Source organism: Buteo buteo, chromosome 2, assembly GCF_964188355.1.
Source record: "Buteo buteo chromosome 2, bButBut1.hap1.1, whole genome shotgun sequence".
NCBI classification, from domain to species: domain Eukaryota; kingdom Metazoa; phylum Chordata; class Aves; order Accipitriformes; family Accipitridae; genus Buteo; species Buteo buteo.
This window is the reverse complement of record NC_134172.1, coordinates 60,819,602-60,844,832: the sequence shown is the minus strand read 5'-3', so window position 1 is coordinate 60,844,832 and position 25,231 is coordinate 60,819,602. Positions and strand designations below refer to the sequence as shown.

General features: G+C 40.0%; 1 protein-coding gene across 2 annotated transcripts in view; it reads left to right on the top strand.

The window, feature by feature from the left end:
* Positions 1 to 25,231, top strand: part of NPSR1 (neuropeptide S receptor 1) — a 60,802-nt gene that overhangs the window by 7,217 nt on the left and 28,354 nt on the right. For both annotated transcript variants that reach the window (XM_075022533.1, XM_075022532.1), the window contains exon 2: positions 7,046 to 7,178. In XM_075022533.1, coding sequence (XP_074878634.1) covers positions 7,046 to 7,178 — 133 coding nt within the window. The remainder of the gene's footprint in view (positions 1 to 7,045; positions 7,179 to 25,231) is intronic.

The following is a 25,231-nucleotide window of genomic DNA, read 5'->3' as shown; positions in this document are numbered from 1 at the left end:
ATCCCAGGCACAACTTAGGAGGATTTCGAGGGAAGGGTGGGGTGTGTTTTGTTTACTTGTTAATTTGAGCTTTGAAAGATTGCAGCAATCCATATGCATTAAATGTTGCGCTCTGAAAGGACCCTGCCTGACCCATGATGGTGAAGTCAGTGCTAAGAAATACATTTTAAAAAAAATGGGGATTCACAAAAAAAGATAGATACAGTTTTGCTACATTTCAAAAATAAGTGAAAGTAATTTTAATAACATAATTACCCTGTTCCATGAGAAAGTGTCCTGATTTAGTGAATAGGCTCCCTCAGCTTCTCTGTTTCCCTGAGTCTAAAAGGGAAAAAATAGTATAGATTTTTCCTCGACATAACACATTAACATTCACAGACTACGAATGCAATTCCATGTAGACAAAAGCTCATGCAAAACTGCTTCTCAAGTCTGGCAGAATAGAAAACATCAGCTTGGGTCCCTTCCAGCTGTGCCCTTCTTTCAACCATAAGGACCTGTGGAGAAGTGACTGTTGCCAGCACCTCTGATGTGCTGTGAAGACCTTGTGTGGCAATGCATCCCAGGATCACCAGAATGACCTGTAGCCACGTGCTGGGAGGATAGCATGGACAACCTGTGAGAAATCATCTCAGTAAAGCAGCCCCTGTGCAGAAGGAGATATGAGACCTTTCAGGCATGACCATTGCCATGGAAATGAGAAAGCAGCAGGCCCAGAGGCAAACCTGGGGCTGCACTAGTATTTATGCAGTTTGAATCAGGCTCCATTCCAGGCGATGCTACCAAAAAAAGCCAACTCCTAGAGGGCTTGTTGCCCTCCCAGCTGTGTTCCTCTCAAATTAAATCATAGTGGAAGCACTTTCAAAGACAAAATATAACAGTTAGCTTTGAACTTTCTCTCTTCTCAGTCTTTCTTATTGTCACACGAGTTTTCCCAGAGCTTTTCCGTGTCAGTCAAATTGCTTTCCCAAAATTTCCAGGAATGTCTTGAGTGAATGCTGTACAGAAACATCTTCTCAGTTTTGCCTTCCTAGATAGCGAAATTTCTTTCAAAACACACTTGTATTCCAGGGATGGCCAGTACAATTTCTGCTGCTTGTGACAACTAGGGCATAAGATTTCTGTGATCTTCCCAGTTGTTAGCCTGTTTCTTTCTTACTGAGACAAGGCCTATCAGCAAATGAATCAAAAGTCATCCAGCCATTTTTGCAGCTTTTCTTGAGCATTAGGAACTGGCTTGAATCAAGCATCTGAACTTTCACATTCAGGTGACTAACATTGACTATATGAAGCTTACTTCTAAGTATTCTGTCCACTGTCCCTCTTTTTGTAAGATATTTGGTGCCCCTTACTGTGTTGCCTCTTGGCAGTCAGAACTGCTGTCTACAACTAAAGTATGTGTAATCCGCCTACACCTTATTTTCAAGCTTAGTTGTTTTTTTTTTCTCCACAACCCAAATTGTGTTGAAAGTTTCGACACAAGAAGAAATATGGATGTTTCCAGCTGGCACTTTAACCGAGTTTGTTCTTTTTTATGTATTAAAGAAGTTTTGTTTTGTAGCTGGTAAAAATAACAATCGTCATGATCCCTTCAGTGACTTTACTTCTGACAGCTCATTGTTTAAGCTGATCACACCCTGGCAGAAATTCTTCATCTCAGGCCTCCATGTAAGCATAAGACAAATGCCATCTTATACTTTTAAGTCGTTTTTCCTAAGACTAATACGTTTGTGTCGTTTCCATGCCAGCAGCCTTTACACCCATATTCTTTACTTGCAGGGTGAATTTTAATTTACATAAAGATTCCCACAAAGATCTGAGTTGTTCGTGTTTCTATGATACAATAAATAATATACAACTTGGGCAAAGTGCTCATCTGTTTACATCTGTATAAGTACCTTCTAGTTTTAAGTTCATTCCTTAAGAAAATAGGTCTTATGCATACTTGTGTGTGCATAATAATTCAGGTAGGGAAGGACTTCTGGAGGTCACCTGCGCCAACCACTCAAAAGCAAATTCAAACTATGCCAGATTGTTCAGGGCAGCATCCACTCAAGTTTTGAGTATCTCCAGGGATGGAAATCCCACAGCCTCTCTGGGCTCCCATCCCAGTGTTTGACCACCCTCACAATGAACATTTTTTTCCTAGTATCTAATCAAAATGTCCCATGTTACAACTCTTACTGGTGGCCTCCTGTCTTTTCATTGTACACTTCTGAGAAGGACCTGGCTCCATCTTCTCTGGACCCTCCTGTTAGATAATTGTAGGCAGCAGTTAGACCCCACAAGGCTCCTATAGGGTTTCTGCTGTGGAGGAATCTGGCAGTATGAGATAGAGGGGGTTTTATTTATTTTTGCTTTGTTTATTTATTTTAAAAAACTTTATGAATTGTGTCAGAGGTTGTGCCAGTATCTTTAAGACTCCTTAATTAAATTGTACCGATGAGTGTCTGTCTTTGATTTCTTTCAGTGTCCAAAGTACAATTTGCCTTAGACATAAACTGACTATAAATCCCTGACTGGAATCAGTCAAGATGCACAGCACCTGTCTGCCTCAGGAAAACTAATCTTCCTGGAGTTTTTTTTGTTTTGTTTTATTTTGTTTGTTTTCTTTTGTTTGTTTTCTTGCCCCCCCCCCCCCAAATGGGGGCTGTTAAAATAGCAAATCTGTCCAGAACATTTTCAGTATTGAAAGTTCAAGACTCCAGATGTTCTACAGCAAGGTCAAAAAAAATGCAAATCTAGACATCTCTATTTTCTTGCATGGCCTGCAATTAAAGTGATTATTTCAGAGGGTGAGAAAAGACTTTTTGCTTTTTTTTTTTCCTCCTTTAAGAAAGCACAATGCAATCTACTACTGGTGAACCTGACTGAGCGTGACAGTTCCCCAATTTAGCAAGGACATTTATGTGTTCTTCTTACATGTTGAGAAGAACATCCTTACAAAATTGTTTGGCTTTCTCTGTGATTACATCTCTCCTACAATCTCAATTACTGCAATAGGCTATGCTAGAAACATAAATTTTAAAATATCACAAAGGCAAGCAGTAAGACCGTTTGCATACTCCCAGAATTTAACCAACTGGCAAGAAGAAGCTGTTCAGAGACTTAAGCCACTACTGACCTCTGATATGAGAGATCAGCTCCTCTTCTTCACCCAGGCGACCAAGGACATGGAGCAGGAAGGCACTAGGTCAGCAAGGACATGAATTCATTATATGCCTCCTCACCTCACATTAAGAGGCCAGCCAGCCGCGTCAGGAACAGACTACTTCTCCCTCTCTTTTTCTGTTTATTTGCTCATTTCTTACCTGGCAACCTATTTTTTCCAGGCTGTTTCCCAACCAGCCTCAGCAGCTAGAACAAAACTGTTCCGTGTTAGGTTCCCGTTCAAGGACAAACATGCTTTGTCCATTGATAGTTGAACCTTTCCTTCGATTAGGCAATTGCTCTGATATCAGGCAAAGTCTTCTGCACCTCAAGACATGAGCAACAGCACCTCCATTGGGATGGGCTATCAGGTATATCCCTATTCCCCAGCCACAACTGGTGACCCCCAACAGAGGGGATACAAATCCTGAGAAACGAGTAAGCAAGGAAGTTGGCTGGGGAGAACTGGAAGGAGGGATGGCATCATGGCACCAATATGTGTCCCAATGGCTCTGAAAGGATTTAATTATGGTCTTGATTAAAGCTGTTCGCAGGGATGATCTTTGTCTCAAATATAAAGCAGAATACATCTTTTGCTAGACTTATCACAGCCTATGGATTCAGAAATTTTGTCAGAGACAAAATAACAAGCCTCCTCTACAAGCAAATGAAAATGCACACAATCTTCAGACAGGTTTTCTGGCTTACATTTCACCCATGAAGAGACTTGCTTCATTGACTAAAACTGGTTTTAATCTTAAAGCAAATTAGCAAAACGTGAATATGCGCTCCAGATGTCAAGCACTTCATGCTCCAGACACAGCAGTCTCGTGGAATAGCAGCGCATGCAAAGGTTGTAGACAAGCCAAGGAAATCCTCTTGACTTTGATTTGTTCTGTGACCATAATTAGGTCACCAGCACCTCTAGCTTTTCTGATCTAAAAGAACTGGTGTATGACACTGGTCTCTTCTCATGTAATGTAGTTAGCAATGCCCACTGCAAAAGCAGCCCTTGCCTAAAGCTTCTACACGGGGGGTTGGGAGACGTTATTATCTTTCTCTTTATGCCTGTGATGTTTGCGCAACATTATTAAACAATGTTTCTTGTAAATCACCTTGCTGAATATTGTTACAAAAAGAGGATTTTTGCTTGATGAACAAACAAGACAGGAAATAAAATACCTCTATGTCTTAGCAACCTTAATGTGATGAATAAAACAAAATGATAGACAATGCAGCTGGAATGAAGTTCAAGGATTAACCAGCTATCTCTCTAACCCAATAGCTATTTTTAAGACCTTCACAGATGGAGGTTTCACTGACTCAAGCAATCTATATATATATATATGATATATTTTAAAGTCAAATTTTTAAAATTATCAACTCGAATTCTGTGCTGTAGTTTTGGTTCACCAATTTTTGGCCAGTCTGTGAATCTGAATAAGAGATTATTCCTCTCCTTTTTTACATAGTGTTTTTGTGTCTTCAAGGCTATGTTCCTATTTTCCTGCAGTCTGCTTTTTGCTAGATTAAGCAACTTCATACAGTCAGTCTTTTCACCTGGCTATATCCTCTAGACTGCTGTCAACTCATTGCTCTGTGTCCCTCTTGAAGCATGGTGCCCAGGAGTGGGCATAGTACAGCTCCTGGGTACTGTGGAAGGAGTAGAGCAGAGGCATGTGAGACTAGTGTTGATCCCATGATGGTGGTTGTCGCTCTCATGGTAGGGTGACATTATTAAATCATGTTCCACTTGTGGGGCACTTTACGTGCTGCATGTGGGGCGGATGTATTGAAGGCTTGCCCAACCCAATGTGATTACATCTACTGCACTGTACAGTCCTGCACTTCTCCTTTGTTGAACAGCATCTTGTTTTTTGTCCAGTTTCCAATTCATCAATCAAGATAATTTTGAATTCTAATCCTAGCCTTCACAAAGGCCTTTATCACGGTGGGCATCCCATTAATAACCACAGAAGTTTTTATTCTGCAAGCTAACACAGACTGAGAAAGGCTGCAGTGATTTAAGTTGCCTATTGTTATAGCTCCCTAATCCCCAAGAATGAGGTCTTTTTCTCTTCTTTCTGAATGGCAGCTACCACAAATAGATTAATAGAAACCTTGGCTTTATTCCTTTGTCTATGGTCTTTCAAGCATACCTCTCCTATATTCAGCTTTTGCACCTTTTAGGTTGCCTTTGTAGTCTGGTTTAAGTATACATTTCCATAGAGCCTTAGCCTAAAATTGCTAAATTGTTAAGCACTGCTTCTTAACCTTGCAAGAGGGGATTTAAACTGACCATATGTGCTGCACCCCTGTGGTGGGGAAACACCCCCCTAACACAGTCTCTGTTGCTCCACAAGTATTTCTTCTGTGGGAATCAGAAGAAGATTTGAGTGTCAGATCCTTGTTCTGTTTGTACCCACATCAGTATAATATAGGAGTACAGAATTTCTTTCAAGAAAATGCGCTCCTGATTTTATATGGGAGAAAATGGGAACAAGTCTTGCCCCTTGGTTTTCTTCATGTGTGAAAGATCTTTCCTGAAATGGGAAAGACAAACCAAACCCTGAGGACAACCCACTGATTCCAAGGACAAAAGTGATGTGAAATCTTACCTTTTAAAATTTTAATTACTTTCCAAAAAGACACTTTCTTCCAATTCCTGTACAAAGCAAAGCATCTCCGTAAAAATAGTTCTACCATGCCTCTGCCACACATTTTGAAGGGAACTTGTTTCCAAGAAATTCTGAAGAGATTTGCAAACACCTAGAAAAGGTTTCACTGCTGGATACATTAGGAATTTTTTTTTTCCTGAGCTTTGCTGCTCTATGCCCTTCAAACCTAACTGTTACTGTGAAAAATCCCCTCTCCTACTCAACTGTGCAGAAAAGCAGCAGAACCATCTTCCTCCGTGCCACCACATGCGGCTTTACACAGGACAGGTTTTTTTAATAAGTGAGAATTTTGCAGAAAGGCAGAATATTTTCTCCCAGCTGACCCCACGCTCACCAGACTCAGTGCTTCTCAGGCATCAGAGCTGTCTGGCTGCTTATGGGGGAACATAAACTTCTCACTCTCATATGGCGAGGGGAAACCTACAGAGTGAGCACTGAAAAATAACTGTCCTACATCTAGAAAGGACCAAATGGGTGTCGGTAGGCCAAAAGGGCAGGAGAAGATTGGGTGTGTACTCACAAAACAAGCGAAAATGGATACGTACGTTCTTGATCTTGCAGCCAGAGGATCCTGATGCTTTTACAGCGCAAATAACTTTTTTTTCTTACTTTCTTTTCATTGTACACACTACCACTAGGGGACGTTTGGTCATCACGTATCGCTCACTACACAATTTTACTTTTCCTTACAGTGGGTCACCCTTCCTTTCAATCTTGGTGCACATCTAGATCATGGAGTGGATGTCTGAATTTTGTAGGGCTTGTGGATGACCCAGACTCGCTGGAGCTGGGAAGGAGAGAAGTATTGATTTCCCCCATTTGTCCAAAGGAGCCCATCTATCAATACTCCTTACAAAGTGAGGCAGCTGGTTATTTCACAGCTTGCTGGAGCAACACGAGAAAACTGAGGGCTGCCTCTCATTTTAGTGTTAAGTGCCTAACACAGACACTGCAAGTGGTTTTGTGAAGATAAAAGTAATATGCAGCCACTGCAAATTAAACTGGAATGAACATCACCAGCAGTGATGCATGTTAAGGATTTTCTGAAAGAACAAGAGTATCTTTTAGACTAAATAATTAGAAATCAATTGGCAAAACTCACATTTCACTCTTTTTTTCCATTCTCATCTCATTTGTCCTAGGATAACTGACTTGTTTAACCCAAGTCACTACCCGCTGACCTACTGATATGCTTTTTTTCCTTCTCTCTAATGCAGACAGAGCAGCTGGTGACTCTTTGGATTCTCTTTATTGTCACAATTTCTGGAAATGCCATCGTGCTCTTCTCTACCTGGAGGAGGAAGCGGAAATCTCGAATGACCTTCTTCGTTACACAGTTGGCAATCACAGGTAATGTATGGGAGGGGAAAGGGCATCTGAACTACACAGAAATCAGTATAAAAATGACAAATAAGAAATTGCAAGTTGAGCAGTGAATAATTCAGTTGCCACCTAACATCCAGCTGCAGCTTGCCATAAGACAGATGCATGGCTCTTTATCTTAGGGCTCAGTCTGCCTCTGATCTAGAAAGATGCTGCTAGATGTAGTAGTGTCTGTGCGAGATGCAGCAGCTGCAACTCATTGATTTCACTGAATCTTATCTTCCAGTTTGAATTTGCATCTGTATTTCCCAGAAGTTATGTCCCCAGCTGTTGTCATGGTATTGTTTAGATTAAACTAGTTGAAGATGAATCTCTTGTGTTTTTCTACTAAAACCCTTTCTAAAGTATTTCATAATGGTATTGCTCCATCAGTTACGCTCTTGCATTGAAGAGTGAAAATAACTTCATGTTGTCTGGTTTAGCCAAGTAAGAAAAATATAAAAATGTAAATGTGGAGAAGAATACATTTAGTTAATTTTTTTGAATGGAAAAAAGGATGCTGCTCCAAGAACTTCATAGCTTTTAAACAAAATGGAAAATGTACAGAAACCTGGTTTGTAAAAACGTCAATATCTCAGCAACTAGGAATGGAAACAAGAGCATAAGCAGCACATTGTTTCTCTGTGGCCTTGAATGGACTGAATTTGTGGGGTTTTAAGTTTCCCAAGGGAAAATATGTGCTGTTTCTATAACAGTGTCCTGCTACTAATCCCTGCTTACAAGACAGCTGTGTTGCATTGTTTGTGTATATAGGATATATTTATATTCTTTCTGTTGCTTTTTTTGTAAGATATGGTAGGAGTTACAGCACTTTTCCACTAAAGGGCTGTTTAATATGTGATTTCCCAGCAATATTGTATCCTCCTTTGATGTCTGTTGCATCCCTGTTTAAACTGGAAAAGCAAAGGACTACACTCCGTATTTTCAACATACTTTCTTTGCAAGTAAATGAACTCCTGTGCATGGTCTCAACCATGTCTGCCCAGGAGCTTGTCCCATTTGAAGAACTACTCTCAGTTGAAACAGTTAGAACAAGGTGTGCAAAGTAATGCAAAGGGACTGTCCCATAGCTACAGATGATGTAAGAATTATTGCAAGGTGAGGAGGTGAAGGTTTGCAGTGACTCCTCTTCTGAAATACTGATGGCTGGTTTTCCTGTTCGCCTGTGAGTCATCTGTAACAAATGGTTTCACTTCTTATCTCGGTCGTGACTTTCATGTCACTTCCTTCATGTGCCAGCAGTATTTTCCATCAGGTAAGGTGTGTTGATACAGCCTCACAGCACAGTTTGGAAGCATCAATCATAGATCAAGCATTACTGTGTTCACAGGAGCTGCAAAATAGCCAGTCTCTGCTCAAAGAGCTCCCAATCCCAGATGAATACACGGAAGATGGTAAAAGGTAGGCAACCAAGCAATAATACAGGGAAGGAGCACAACTGAAGCCCCAGACAGACACCATCCATTTTCTACCTACTGTCATCAGGGAGCAGAGTACTGTGGACAACTGCCATGAGAAGGGCTTTGGAAGTGAGGAGGGTGGAAAATGACCCCATGTGTCCACCTGGCACAGAGGGCACAAGGGCTGGGCTTTCTGCCAGAGCAAAGGCACACGTAATACATGTAGAGGTAATAGAAGATGAGTCCTAATAGGAAGAACTCAACTAAACAGCAAAGGGTCTTGTCCTAGTAAGAAAACAAATGTATTTACTGCAGCAGAGAAAGAACCAGCATAAGGACATGAGTGTCCAGGTGAAAGAAATCAGGCAAGAAGCAGACAGAAGTGTCTGGACCAGGATAGCTCAGGAGAAGGCTGGTCCACATGAGGTGTACTAGGAGGAGTCTACTGTTGTTGCTGTGCTGGGTAAGGACCTGGGTGGGAGTTTTGCCATTTTGGACACAGAGGAAAGGCTGACTTTTTGGATTAGAATGGAGGTGGGTAGAGAGCTATTCACTAGGGGTTCAGATACCATCTACAAGAAGGAAGGGGAAGGCACTGCAAGTGCAGTTTTGAGGGAGCTGTAATAATCAGTGGCAAAGACAAGGCAAATACCCCATTAGATGTAAACAGCAGATAGTGCTATACAACTGATGTTACAATATTGTCTGAGGACTATGTGTTCCACTTGCTGATTCTTTTGACCTCCCCTTCCCTAAAATTATCCCTGACTTTTAAATCAGAACTTCAAAGTGCCTGAGTTCAAGTCTGTTCCATTTCATATTACAGAAATTCCCATAGAAAACTCACTTGACATTCACATCTGCAATGTTAAAAGAAGTAACACCAGCTTGAGCAGCAAGCCTCCTTGCAAGCAATGTTGAGTTCTTTTTTGTGACGCCAGAGTCAGAATTCTAATTTATCTTCCCGTACCAAGAGTTCCTGTCAGTATTTTGGCACAAAGAAATGACTTAATTCCTGAAATGGAGCCATTTCACTTTCTTATCTTCAAAAATATTAATAAGAACAAAAGCAAGCTGGCAACAGTCATCATCCTTTCACAACAAGTTGTGAGGTAGAATCAGAACATTATGAAAACACTGGCTTGTCACATTGCTTTGACATGGCAGGCATATTTAAATCCTACCAACTAAAGCCTAATCTCCTGGCAAACAGTTTCTGCTTAGTCAATATTACTACTTCCGTCTATTTTGAGATTCTTAAAATATTTATTATTTCTGATCCAGTAGCAGAGGGAAGAATAATGGATATAGGTTTATCAATGCAGGCATTTCAAAGCCATTTAAAACTTTTTGTCTATTGATCTGTGGCCTGATAGCTGAGTAGTGTCCTCAATTCTCACGTATTCCAACTAATGTTTTACCAAAATAAAATGAAAATATAGCCTTCGTGTTAGAATAAACAAGGTATTCAAAGCAAATTGTGCATAATACATGAATAGGAAATGAGCACTGTTGTTCTCCTTGACTGGTTGCCAAGCCAGATGCAGAAAAGAAGTAACTAACTGATTGAGGCTTCTTTCAACACAGCCAGAATTCAATGGTTCAACCCACTCGGCAAATTCAGAGATAAGACTCATACTGATCCCTTGCTACGCCATAATTCAACATAGTGCTCGAGGCTGCAGGGATCTGTAGGAATGGGAGCCATCCCTTCACCTTCAGTGTGCTTAAAGATGTTGCTGATGCCTGGATTCAGAATATTTCACATTAAATATATATGGCCATACAACTCCTGTGTCAGTACTGCATTTAAGTCTATGTTTAACTCCCAGTTCATGCATAAAACTCTTCGACATTTTCTGGGAATTAAGCACTAGGAAATCAGCTAAGAGTTAACAGCAGAGTTGAACAATAGTACTAATCACTCAGCATCAGCTAATTTAACAAAGACAAATATTGCCTTGTGTTCAGTTTTCTTTCGGGCATATTACTTTTTTGTAAAAATGTTTGGGTTTTTTTGTAGGAACAAGCTCATCTGTGAAGACTGAAACTAAAGCTAGGTTTCCTACAGATTTCTACCTCCAAGGCAATTTAGTTTCTCAGACAGTGTAACCTCTGAAGATTTCCCTGTGAGGATGGTATTTCTAAATACTTTTTCCCAGACAGATTTCTTCTGAGTTTAGCACAGGTTATGCTCATGGCGTAGCTATCTCTCCTGGCAGGAAACCTCTCACATCTCCCCCTACCTGATGCCATTTCACATAACTTGCAGAGTCTTAGTGTCTTTAAGATCTTTGCCTATGACTGAATTCACTGAGTGGTTCAAGATCAAAGACTGGCATCTGATAGATGGGCAAGTTCACAGATGCTGTATCACAATGGAAATTTTCAAGCAAAATATGGTTGTTTTCAGAAAAGATGGTTTGTCCACACATTTATATCCATTTAGATCACTTTACTAGCTCTACCAAATGAAGGCTTCTTAACCCTACTCTCAAAATGTAAAAGCAGCAGACATATATAAAGCACAATTACTTGAGTAGCCTTGGACAAGGAATGTAATTTATTGGCTAAACAGTCCATTCAATCAAAACCCATTATCTGACCAATTCTAAAACCAATCAAGGAATAAATTAAAAATATCTGCTAAAAAGTATTTTACTTCTCAGTTTTCTTCATCCAATTTCAACTACTAGTGACAGGGGAACTTATTTAATTTCCTTTTAATGGGTGTGTAGTTTTTTGAGTTTTTTTCTCCAAAATTAGCATGTGGAAAGTTGGAGCGGGAAATGTCGTGATCATTAGCTCCATGAGTTTCTCCTTCTATTCCAACGTTTAGCAGAAATTAGTACCTTAAGAACAGTGTTAGATTTTGTTCATTATTAGGGGAAGAAATACAAGTAGGCTCTTTACTGCATGCCTGATTTTAAGCTGTAGGTGAATAGACTTGATTTGAAATACATGCTCACTTAGGCATTGCTGTGGCTGTAATGAAGAGAGAAAATAAAAAGAATGTCAGCTAACTTCTATGGTAGCTTACATATAAACAAAAAACCCGACAGACAACCTGTAAAAGTATTTAGCTACAGTCTATATTGTGATATAAATACCAAATCCTAAGGGATGACTTGAGAATGACATTAAAAAGACAAGAAGGTATTTTTAAAAGTGTCTTTTTATATCGCTGCCACCTTCCTCAGTTGCTCCCAGAAAACTGTACCGCAGAAGGCCTTGGTCCTTAAGCAACTGCACTCATTTTATTTAGTGTTTAGTAAAAAGCCAATATACTGAAAACTTGCTATGAGAGAGTTATGTGAGTGAATAGGTGGACTTGGGCCCTGCTAAAGCAAGGAATGTTTCTTTTCTGTGCTGCTTCTGCCCAGAGAGAGCATGATTGTGGGGCTAAAACCAACTGGGCTCAGCCACTGACTTCTGGGATGGCTTTGGTTAAGATGACTGAGGCAGAGTCTGCCAACTAATTTGCTAGTTAGATGCACTAAATAGGTGCATTTGACTCTACCACTACAATGGCTAAACATGAACAAACACCTTAGAAGTTGTTCTTCCTTTCTTCTTTTTTTTTTTCCTACACCAAAATGACTATGGCACTGTCTGCTTTAATGGACTGTGCCTGTCCTTTATTATTTTTCTTCCTTGTCTGTGTGACTTGAAGGAATGAAGATTACTTGTTACTCCCTGATCTGTACAAAAGCCTAATATAATAACACTGTTACCAAAACTAACATGTAGAACAATATTAACAGATAATTGTCTCTGTTCCAGCTTTTCATCTGGAAAATGTAATATTTCCTCAGTTCAGAGAAATCATACATAGGAATTCATCAGTTTTACAAGTACCCTAGACATCACAGTGATTATGAACATTGGAAGTTAATTGCATAGAGCCAATTTGCAGCTAACTCAGCAAGTCACCTTAATGGAGGTGGACTGTTGGCAGCCAAAATGCCCATAGAGTTCCCAGTTATACTGGAAAACTTATACCTTGCCAGCTGGGTCTTGGCTGGAAATTGCAATCTGATTTACATGATTGCCTACCCAAGACACAGAAACCTAATGCAGACTGCTGAACTGAAATAGAGTTTATTTCAACAATTCCCAGAAATCTGTGGCTTTCTCATCTTTCCACACCTCTGTTTTCTGCCAGTTTTGGGAAAAAAAATGAAGGCAGAGGAAAGGGGAGAGGCATTTGCTATTTTTTGTTTTCTTTTGCATTAAGGCAATGGTTCAATATCCTACCTGCAGAAAAAAGACTTGGAAGAAATTACAATTGTACTGCACTGTTCATTGATAAAACTGAAAGAAGGATATCTGCATTTCTTGTGTTCATTATGTCCGAAAAGCTCTTTAAACTGTAATTAATAGGTAAGGAAACAGTCTCTGCTAATGGATTGTCTGTTTTCTGCATTGCATGTTCCCATCACTACTAAAAAGGATATGTCAAAATTGGGAAGGAAGAGAGGCATTTGTTAATATTCCCTCAGGCACAGGCACTGAAATTTGCTGGAGTACCCAATGGCAGGCAAATTCCCCCATTTTGGAAGCAGCCTGATTCCTGAACACCTAGCTGGAAGTCCAAAAACTCTGCAAATCATCTGAGTGTACACACAGCTTGAAAAAACAGGGAGAGAAATAGATTATACCCACCTTTCCTCTGCAGGCTAAAGCAACTATAATGTTTAGTACAACTGTTCATTTTGCATTCACAGAATAAATGAGAATCGATTTACCAAGAGCAGAAATAGTCTCTGGGAGTAAACACAGCAATATTAACATTACTTATTCAGTGCATCCCATGAAACTATGACGAGTTTTCTGGACTGCAAATTAATAAGAAAATTCATTGTATGGTTGCATTAGTTGCCTGGAGAAGAAGCAATCATTTTCCATTCTCATTCTGCCAAGAAGACAAATTCAGTAACTGGAAAACAACAGGAGATTTACTTTAAGTTAGGTGCGCATTAGTGTACCCCCCCAAAACTGAGACATAATGCACAATAAGATGAATGTGCAATATCCTGTGGTAGCACGTGGAAAACCAGATTTGATATCCATTGCCATTTCCGGTGATTTAATACCACCTAGCAGAAACTAAAATTTTCCTTTGAACTTTAACTCAGATCTGAAGATGAGTCACAGTACCCTAGATCGTAATAAGTAACTTGGACACTGACACTGTACAATTCCAGTTTGATAATATTAATCATGTTTTACTATACTCTTGGATTTCTTATGTGAACAGCCAGGAATATTTCTGTATGTCTATATATAATCATTCTTGCCTGCATATATGGTTAGTCAACACAAGACTCAATCTTTCCTGAGGAAAATAGAAAATACCCAATACATGTATCCCTCAAAATGCATTTTCTCCAAACCCAAGCCTGAAGTAGATGTGGTAAAAAGTGGAATATTCTCAGAAGTTAGGCAAGGAAGCCAAGAGTGAGCATTAGCATCAAAACTGAGTGACAGAAAGAAGCTTTATGCAAAGGAGGAGACATAGTCTCTTGAGGGGGTATCAGGACCTCTATTTCACAGCTTTTGGTCATACAACCATAGGAAAGTGGTCATAGAAAACAAAGTAGACTTCATGTTTTGGAGGTGAAATCAGCGGCTAGAGGTCTGACATAGAGAACTTGGCATCCTGAAAGTACATTGCTCCAATCCAGTCTAGTAGTGTAGGAAGAACAGTGCAATTGGGTCTAGTGCACAAACATTCAGTCTGGTTATACAACTTCCTTGTGAGGTTTAATGTGAAAGAAACTGCTTTTGGTGCAAAATGAACCCTCCTTGAAAAGGTAAAATTATGCTCCCACAAGACTGGGGTTCTAAGAGAAAAGGTGGCCCTGGAGGACTGGCAGTAATCTTGTGGCCTAACGCAGTTAGATTGCCTTTGCCTTCTATGTATGCAGGCAAGAGAAAGACAAAGAAACAGCGATGGAGCTGATCTTGATGCAGTAGCCAGAGTTTTAGTCTAGAATATGGTACCCCAAAAAGCAGGCTGGTTAGTGCCCCACCAGGGAGCTCTTGTAGAGGTGGGACACCGCGAGTGCGTAGAAATGAGCTGTAAGTTTGCTGACTACTTCTTCTGCTTTAGTTTCAATTTCAAGCCAAAATCAAAGTGTTTTTAACCAGCCTGGACCCAAGCTCATGTACTCTATATTTTGCCTAATGCTCACACATTTTCAGATATCTTCTTAAGGGCTCACTGGAAAGTCTAGGGCTGGACACGATATTGTGTTTGCTGTGACTCTATCCATTGTAGCTCACTGTAGTAGGAAACAGTAGCACAAAAGCAAAAAAAAGCTGAAGTGTATCTATAAAAGTAGAATGCAATGTGTCTCCCATTAATGAAAATATAAAGATAATGAGCTCTCCAAATTTGCTACTGGAAGCAAGAATGGTCATCCACTTAAAAACCCTGTAATGACTGTTATTTATACAGCCTACTTTAATCTTACAAATGCAGGAACAAGATGTCCATGATTCATGGTTTGTAATTAATGCAATCACAACCCACCAGGCAGACATCCTTAAACCAGCATTTTTCAGCCTGTTGTCTCTGAGCAGTGATCTTCAGATCCCTTACAGGTAGCAAAAAACACTGTGCAGCATAGCTCCAAGTATAGAGCTGAGGTCCCCTCAGGCAAGGAGAACTCATGAAAAATACCTCTTCTTTCCTCAATGTACAGCATCTAAATACTGTACTAAATTGTTCCAGAAGGGGACAATTTGTGTGTTCATCATCCAGAGGTGCTCAGAGTGCGATTTTTCGAAGTGCCTAGTGATATAAACTATATCCCTTCTGCAACTGCAAAACAGCAGACACACACTCTCCCAGTTTGCCAGTAGCTCCAGTACCAGTTTCAGTGTAGGATATGGTGATGTGGGTTTTTTTTCCATGTTGCACAGGACCACCTGGGACCCTGTGAATTTAACAACAAGGAGAAGATGCCCTGATTTCATCTGCATTTCAGACACTATAACACTCTCAAGCCAGAGGAATCTTTTTAAACTTTTATTTTGAGGAGCCATAACATATTTTCAGTAGAGGGGTGGATTCCCGTACAAAGAATTTGAGTCTTTCCTTATATAACCTTTAGGGACTTAATAAGCTTTAGTCCACAAATAGCCCTGCTTCTAAAGCAGAGAAAAACTAGCTACAGTATGCCTATAAGTATTCAATACAGTACACAATGATTATTCCTTTGCAGTGTATATGTGTGTTTAAAATCATAAGCAGACACCAGGCTTCTGTTTCTATGTCACCCAGCAGTACCTTTGAATGTCAAAGGCTTGGGCCCCTGAACACTCCCGCAATGGAAATAATAATACTAGTGGAACATCTTGTGACAATCCTATCTCCCCAAATTCACCCCAGATCATACATTTTTAAACTAAGACAGAATCAGTCATTTTGTTTGCTTTTCCTTGGTAATAAGTAATTTCTGAAAGGGTTAAAAAATTATGAATGGACCTTATATGCCCTATCTTTATACAAAGGCACCATCTTCTCATTTCAACAGACACAAACACACAGCCTAAACTTGATTCCACTTACCCACCCACAGATTTCCACATTGGAGATCCACATTTACCATTTCTATTATTTTAAAAGGAGCTGTCATTATTTCAGATCTTTGCATACAAATGCTTTTCCTGACTAGACATCTGTGTGACTAAAATGAAAGCATTTCCTTTCAGACGGTTTTTGCTAGTAGCTTCCCTCCCCCACTTTCACCTTCAATGTAATTTCTCTAACCCTGTTCTGAGTCCTGCACTGTGCAGCTAAATCACTGCGCCATCACAGCTCTGCTGATACCACTAGGGCTGTGTGGAGATTATAAAGGTTTATCTGGCTCACTACAACACTTATGGGGGCTGTAAGAGAAAAATGTGATGTGGTCTGGGGGCATATGCTAGAGTGACCATGCAGTATTTGAAAGAAACAGGAAAAAGAACAATGAAATTCTAATCTTAGTAACTTTTCTACTTAGCCTAGTGAAATGTTAATTAGGCAAATATCTTCAGACACCTTCTTTCTTTTATAGCTAGGTGGTTGAGTACCTTGGTGACAACCTACATTAGCAGGTCGTTGAGCCAAAGGGATTTTAATCTGTGACCTTCTTCACCTGAGGAAGTTACTGTTGTTTGGGGTATTACACCTTTTGCTTTATAGGGCATCATCGTTAGCAGGGAGGGTGGAGGGAAAATGCTCTTTTAGCTTCTTGCCATGTGTACAGAAGTAGGTCTAAAGAAAGCATACGGCTTGACATCAGTCCTGGGAAGCAGAATGAGACATAACTGTCATAGAGATAATTGGATTAAGTTTCATGACTGCATTCTTGCACACTGGTATTCATTTTAGGGATTATTCATGCCATCTATTTTAGGTGCCTCACTGTAGGTACGAGACATACGAAGTCATTCTCCCTGTGCTCCATTTACAGCCAATAGAGGAAAACACTCTAAGCTGCCTTGAAGTTTTACTGACTTGTACAGAAGGATTCAATTCCTAATTTAGAGCCCTAAAGTTGACTACATAAATCCCTTCGGTGTTCATATGTCACCAAATATGTCAGGATTACTATTCGTCTTTGACAACTAAGAACCTAATCTTCCACCATTTCAATCAGACCTCAGAAGGCTCTGACTCAAAACCCATCCACAAATGCAAAGTTTTACAGAGAAGCTATTTCTCAGTACTCTTTTATTTATTTATGTTTAAGCACAGCAAGGCATATCAACACATTACCTGATGGAAAACACATGATTATTTCTTTTCTGCTCAGCTCTGTTTCTGAATGGCCATCTGGAATTTGTCCAAACTTTTCTGGGCTCTGCCCAAAAGACAATTTATTCAGGTGGGGTCTGGAAAAAAAGCGTAGCTTAAGTGACAAATGTTATTCCAAACCTGTGCAGTAACACTACAGCTGCATGATTAACCTTAAAGGAGGACCTGTGGCTAAACTCCATAGCCCAAACTTTGAAATCCAAAAGAAACTTGCAGGTAAGTCATATATTTTCCCACTCCTATTAAGTTAGGCAGGCAATAGCAAGAAAGAGAGAGGGGTGAAAACCTGCTTAACAAGAACAGGAATAGTCAAAATAGGATGGAAATTACATCTGGACAAATCCCCAAATACTTCACTTCCGAGTCAGACTTTTTGCTACTTCTTAAGGAACAGGGATAACAACACTGAAAAGCAGAAGCGGTTGGTTGATCACACCGATTTCGTAGACTGAGAGGTTACTGATAATGAACAGAAGCAATTTTTCTTGCAAGATGTTTGCACTTTCATTGTAAACCAGCAAAAGAGAACAAGAGACAAAATATTATCCAAACATGACAGAAGCCTGCAGAGTAGAAGTGGGGAATAGGGGTTTTTCAGCACAAGGAAACAGTTTGCTTTGAAGTTGTAGGAACCTGAAGAAACATGACAAAAAGAGAAGTTTAACTATTTCCTAAAAAAAAATATAAATCAGTATTTTATGAGTGTGTGTGTGTGTAAATATTTTTATGAAGCCATTTATGAACTGAAGAAATAATGTTAACAGCAAAAATCAGATGCTATCCACTGGATGTGCGAGGACAGCTTTTTATCTACCGGGTTTTTAGTATAACCTTAACTGTGGAGATGAGTAGAATACCTCTACATTTTAAGATGGTGGTGTTCTACAGATGCATATTTTCTAGTCTTGAATGGAAGAACTGATTTCTGTCCATTTTCATTTCCAGCTCACACAGGCAGGGAGAAAACCAGGAACTGATGTCATGTGTGAGAGGGATGGAGAGCCTTCTTAGAAAATGCTTCTCCCACGCTACAGAGATAGGGATTGTATAAACACTGGTTTTCTAATGTGTTACGGGATTGCTGGAGTTACTTGTATGTTACTACTAAGTCCAGAAAAACAACTTAAGGTGTATTAAATATGGTAATTTCATACTGCTCGTTAGGAAATTGTCTCTTCAGTGACATCTGATAAGTCAACTGAAATACAAGAAATATCCTTTGTTGCTCAGTCTTCTTTAACAAAACACACAGAATATTTAAAAACCAAGTGGACGTTCCCCTTATTTGCAGTCTTTACTCAAGAACTGCAAGGCCATGGACCTTTGCTCATGGAAATTGGTAACAAATCCCCTCTAAAAGAGCTGAAAAATTAAAGTGGCTTTTTCTGTCAGCCCCAGCATGGAATCCGGTGTCACCACTTCTGAGGCCAGCTTTGTACATAACCCTGGAAAAGTGAGGGTCTTTCAGTGTTTTGTTAATCTCTCTAAAAGGACGATGCCATGTCACCCCTTCAATCTTTCATTTACAGAATCAATTTAAATTTGGGTTCCTGGATTTCCCTGCACGTGCAGGCACACCGCAAGATTGACACATTTTAAATATTGAGCTTGTTAGATGGCACAGCCCATTTGGAGTAAGCCTCACAGTACTGGCTGCATGGTACCCATGAAAACTGTACAACAGCACTGATCCAGCCATGTGATGTATACATTTCCAATCTCTGATCAGTTTTTACAGTGCTGTGATACTCAAACTCCCTATGAAACATCAAGTTTCTTTGTGTCAAAGAGTTATTAGTGGCAAATCTCATTGCTCTAAGTCAGAAACTCTCATGAAATTTTAACGCACAAAAACAACACAGTGATAAAACTTCCCACCTGAAATCTTTGCAAAGGTATCTAATCTAATAGTAATGTGTCAACCACATCACTTGCACATCAACCTAGTTTCTCTGAAGGGTCCTCTCATAATGTTATGCTGCAAAATCTTACCTCTCTCAAACAATGAAGCTTCTTAAACAAACAAACCAGTAGTGAGTCCTGTACCTTTGCAACCTGGCTGTAAGTGAAGACTGTCTCTAAGTCTCCCTCCATGGATATGCTAGCACTTATAGCTTGGCAAGTTAACTGGAACATGACAAACATGGTTTTCATCAAGTATCTCCCAAATGCCCAGTTTGCCTTCCATGCAGTAAGCAAGCCAACTGGGTTTGTTCAAAATATGGCACCTTTTGCACCCCTCAGGTGTTTCTCAAAAGTGCTTGTTGTCTTTTCTACAGCAAAACTTGTTCAAAGAGAAGTTTTGAGTTGTGTGGGCATGTAGCACCTCGGATAACAGGCTTCTGGTTGTAGAGTAGGTGAGGCACATGTTTAATGTTGGCCTTGAAGCCTTCTGAGGCCTTGGAGCAAATGGGTGGTTGATGGAAATCAGCATGAAACTGCTTTGCACTGTGTCTGGAGTGGGGGAATGTAAGCATATGCTACCTCAAGTATGGATTTTCTGTCAGCAATGGCATTAAAAACATGTATTGCACTCAGAAGCTAGCTTATTGTAAGTGCATGCCGTCTCCAAAGGCATGTAGCATGGAACAGCTAGTGTGCTTAAAATTAGACTTCAGCTCATTGCCTACTACCTTCTTCTGGGTATGGTGGAAATGTAAACTCCACCATTGAAAATAACTTTTAAGTGCTTTTTCTGAGAGGAACACTCACTCTCCTATCTAGACCAAAGCTATCAAATATCAACATTTACAGCTGGGCGTGGAGGATGGGGAAGGAAGCAGTGGAGAGGAGGAAAAGAAGGTAGTACTGTTTACTCATTATGAAAGAGAAAGTATATTCCACTAATAGACCAAAGAGAAAAATCATTTCCCTTTTGGGGGAAATCATATGCCAATAGAGAAATTGTTATTTGGGATAAAGATCTTGAGGCCAACTGAAAAAATAAATAATATGTTGACAATTTGATACTGGCTAGATTGCTGCCTGTTGTTTGTGTGAAGATTTTAGATACTCCAATATATTCTGCGTCCTTTACAGAAAGACTTCTTAGGTTACAAACCTGGACCCTGTAGACAGTATAAAGTTAATGCTTAGTTTACAGCAGAAACAGGCAAGACAGACAAAAGATTAAGAGAATTACAGCAAACTTTACAGCAAATGAAATCTATGATGAGAATACACTGAAACCAGGGCAGCTGCCATCATTGAAAGAGTCCCCAGCATGCCATGAGGATTGGCAATACCCATTCAGCCGCTAAACACTACAGCAGGTATCGTTGCTCTCCTCTGCCTGGGGAAAGCCACAGGCCAACTGCACAGGGTCTGATTTGAGACAAAGCACATCCTCAGACGAACTCCCAATTCTTTAGGTAAAGGAGTAAACTCACATGTCTGAACATTATGTTCATGGATGTTGCTGAGCAAGGGATGACCTCAGGAGAGGGGAAGATGGCTGTTTAATGCATTCAGAAACTAAAGCGATATGCCATTTCCTCAGTAAACATCAAGGATGTCTTTAAAATAGCTCCATTATTATATTACTGAGTGAAGCGCTCACAGCACGTGGGCACAGAAAGCCCTCTTTTCCTCTGTGGCCTTCACTGCTCTCCCAGAGCCCCAGTTTTTGGGACAGACTCACATCAGCAGGTTAGCCCGAGCACTGCCACAGGACTGGGCATCTCCAGAGCCTCCATGGTTTGGGAGGAGGACACTCACTGGTACCGGGGAGATGCTTCAGCATCTCAAAGGTTCCTTCTGTAGGAGATGAGAGACAAGTTCAGGAAGAATATATGTGCCACCTGACAGTCATCAAGCTTCCCAGCAAACCATGCTCAGACACCCATCTTCTTGAACTGGAGGGAGAGTTAGAGTCAAATCAAACTGGTGACTCACAGGAGAGCACAAGCTGTCAGCTGGAAAGCCACAGCACTAACTCCAGCAGAGCACATCTCAATATACATTACAACGCATTAGAAGTATTAAAGCACTTCAGCTTGCGTAGTTTAGAAGTTATGAGCACAAAGGGCATTTGCCTTTTAATCATGTTTTTATGAGCTGCCTGAGTGGTTTGCAAGCAGTTCAATATCCACTGCTGCATACCATTACTGCTGTATTTTCTAGAAGACCGCTTGGGAAACACAAGAAAGAAAATGACTGTGATCAAAGTGAAATTACATCACACAATTGCATCTCTATGAATGCTCTAGCCAGCTAATACAAATAGACTGGAAAAAATTGATTTGACAAGATCCATCAGAAAAACAAAGCAGTGCTTCCAAAACCATACCCCTGACAGGTATGCTTTTAAATAACTCTGTGCTTCACTTACATGGTTTATAATGTCAATGTAAATTTGAAAGGATCTGGAAAAGGAAATGTATTTGATTTCTTTTATTGGGCATCTTTGTGAGCAGATAATGTCACAAACAAAATATTTTGCTCTTGCTCAGGACTAATTTGATCATCCTGAAATGTCACAAACAAATGGACTACCTGCTCTTGCAAGATAGCATTATGCATTTTCAATTGCATTTCCAAATCCTTAAACACCCACTCATTAGTATATCAAATACATTTTCAAATAAGTGCTTTGGCAGGTTAGCATTGTTTTCGGCAAACAATGTTTCCACAATGCATTTTTTATGCTTTGCAGAAAAAGTTCTTGAAAAAAAGTGATGTTATAAGTTCATTGAATTTCTGGGTTTATACAGTCTGTGGCTTATGTTATCTATTTCTTCTAAGAGGTTCCTAAAAATATTCACATCCCTTCTTGGTTGACCATTCATTGCTCCAGAAGTGGAGAAAGACACTTTGATCTGCATGAGAGTTACATTTTTGGTGTGAATTGTAAATAAATACAAAAGTTCATATTCATTCACTATTTTGGAAAACATTCCAATTTCAGAAGAACTTTGCTAGGATGCTGACTGAGAGGATGTGGAAAAGGCACAAGTAATCGATTTTAGCTTTTAAATGAGAGCTGTTGTTTACATTCATTACACTCATCAATCTCACTGAATTACCTGCAGGGAAAATGCAAATTTCTGGTTATTCATCTCAAAGATACCCAGACCTTTTTGGTCAGGAAAAGAAGCTAGACATTTTTTTGAAAAAAATGATTTCTTTTATGATTTTAGCATGCTGTCATTTCAGTTTTGGGCTGTGATTGCAATCTCAATGCAGCTGCTGGCTGACTTAGCCCTCGAACCAAAAACCACATCTCATCCAAAGACTCTTGGTGGGAAACTTTGATTCCATTTTAGCAAGGCTCTGTGCAGGTCTCAGGGTCTCTGTGTGCCCTCATATCAGGTTGAACTCTTTGGGTCCCCAGAGAAGGAGTGTGCACACCCAGCACTGCCAGAGAGGTCTGACTTGGCCACACCAACAAACATCTGATGCACCAGGTCCATGCTGTGCCACAGCCCATGGACACAATGTCATGGGTGGCATAGGCACACCCTTTATTTATATTAGTAATGTGCTTTGGGAAAACAGAGCACCAACATCTCTAAGTCTGGCTGGTACAACATTGGTCCTGTTTAATGTATCTTTTCATGAATTACTTTCTTCAAAGCAACCCATTTTTTGGTGCATGGCAGAGTGCAAGAACAGTTGGGTTTATATTCCTATCACACTTGGCACACACAATGTGGCACAGGGAAACGTGAAGGGCAAGAGGTGAACTCAGGGTTTTCTTTGAAGCCCCAGAGCAAAAGCAGACATTAGAATGGCTGATATTTTGATAACGCTTCCTGTGTCCTGGTGGTAGCCCTGAATATGTTTTGTAGATACACTTGACAGCCAACGGACACAACTATGTATTTTTTACATTGGCAGCAGTCTGTTTTTTGCTGTGTCAATTTATACCGGTTTATAGGAAGGCTTAATTCTTGTTTTGACAGCTACAGAATTGTTCTGTGGTCCTGAAGGACTGATTATGGTTTTCCTACCTTCAGCCTGTTTCAGACATTCAAATCCTAATGACAGTTGTGCTATGTTTGGTTTTGTTTTTAATGAAAGGTGTTTGACAGCCAAGCTGTATAATTCTTTGGGTCCAACATTTCAGCATTAAGGGGGGAAGTGGATTTCTTTCTGAATTGCTTGGAAAACATGTTGCCTCTAAATTATATGGATTCCTGTTTGATTCCCTGCTGAAAGTACAGGCGGGATTGTCATCTGACAGAGGGGACATTTATTTTACAGTTACTCTATGTGAGAGTTTGACTTCTGTTGATAAATGAAGATAGGTGTGTGGAGTTTTCTACCTGACTTCTTTGTATGCCAGCGGTAAATGTTGAAAGACAGGATTGCACAAGCATGGTGCTGCCAGCAGTATGGCCATAATGACTACGCTTTACTTGGAATCATCGTTTAGGATCTCATTAGCTTCTGTTAAAAGACATGACTTTAAACTTTTGACATCAGATATACAAATACATCATTAACACCTTTTAGTCCATCATCTGTACTGCAGCATTTCTAATTGCAAATGAATGGAAGTTATGCTGGCAAGAGCCTTTGCATGCACTAAAAAGCACTGAAACAAAAAGCTACATTAAGAAGGTAGGGATTTTTTTCTATTCCCTTCTTGCATATTAAAGCAGTGATATTTATTTATTGTCCAAGTGAGATTGTGCCATCAACAATAGAACACTTTCTTTTTCCCATCTTTCCAAAGGGCTGTAGGACAAAACACCCAGCATTTTCATGCTGTAATTCCTCACCCGCCAATCTGTACAACTCACATTCACATGTTTTACAGGTTTTCCATGGAGAGTCACTTCCTTTAACTCCATTGCCTAGCTGGTTACCAAATGCTTACAAAGGTTTAACAGGATTTATGGAATTCAGGTCAAAGGTATCACATATGGTGCTACAGAAACTTAGTTGTCTAATAAGACCAAATGCTTAGAAGTCCATTTTGGCCAAGTTCAGCCCAGTTATAGGACTGAGATCCAGACCATATGTAATGAAATCTTCAGCCTGTTCTGGCATTGGAGTATATGTAATGGAAAACAGCTCAGTATCCATTTGCATGTGCTACCTTTTTCACATGATGATTTTACAAGGCAATTCTCCAACACATCTGAACAGTATGCTTTTCTTCATGCTATCAGCAAACACCAGGGGAGACAAAGCAGGTACAAAAATGGGAATAAACATTGCTCTACTGTTCTGTAATTGCAAACCTAAGGTTGGATGAAAATTGAGCTGCAGAATGCAGTATCACTGCTTGAGCATCATAGGAATCTGATTTACAGTTTGCCACGAGGGAGGAAAGAAGGCTTTATTCTTACTGTTCCTACTTAGACTAAAGTATCTATCTGCATCAACAGTATCTGAGCCTACTAAGACAGGATTGTAAGAAGTGCAGGTATTGGGGTGACTATAATGACCAGGATGCCTGAACTAGACCAACAGAAAGTACTCCCAGGACAGTCCATATCTTTTACATGAGAGTAATCATACAGCTGCTGTTGTGACCAAGATATGAACCTGCAATCCTTAAAATACTTGAGGTACAGAGTTGCCAGAAAAGTATCAGTAAGGGGATTCAGTGGAAATAATGAAAGAAACTATGTACAAAATGTTGGGGAAGGACAGAATTAAAATGGACTTGTTTGGTACTTGGTATCTTAGAAGGTATATTTCTCCTGGAAAATGCTAGAAGTACAGGCACCACTTGAAATAAATGAAGAGGCAATGTATTACAAATGGTGTGATTTCTATGTCCTCTGAGGAGGCATGTCCTTGTTTTCCAGTACGTAGGTAAGACAAGCTGATCCATACGAGCTTATCATCTGCAT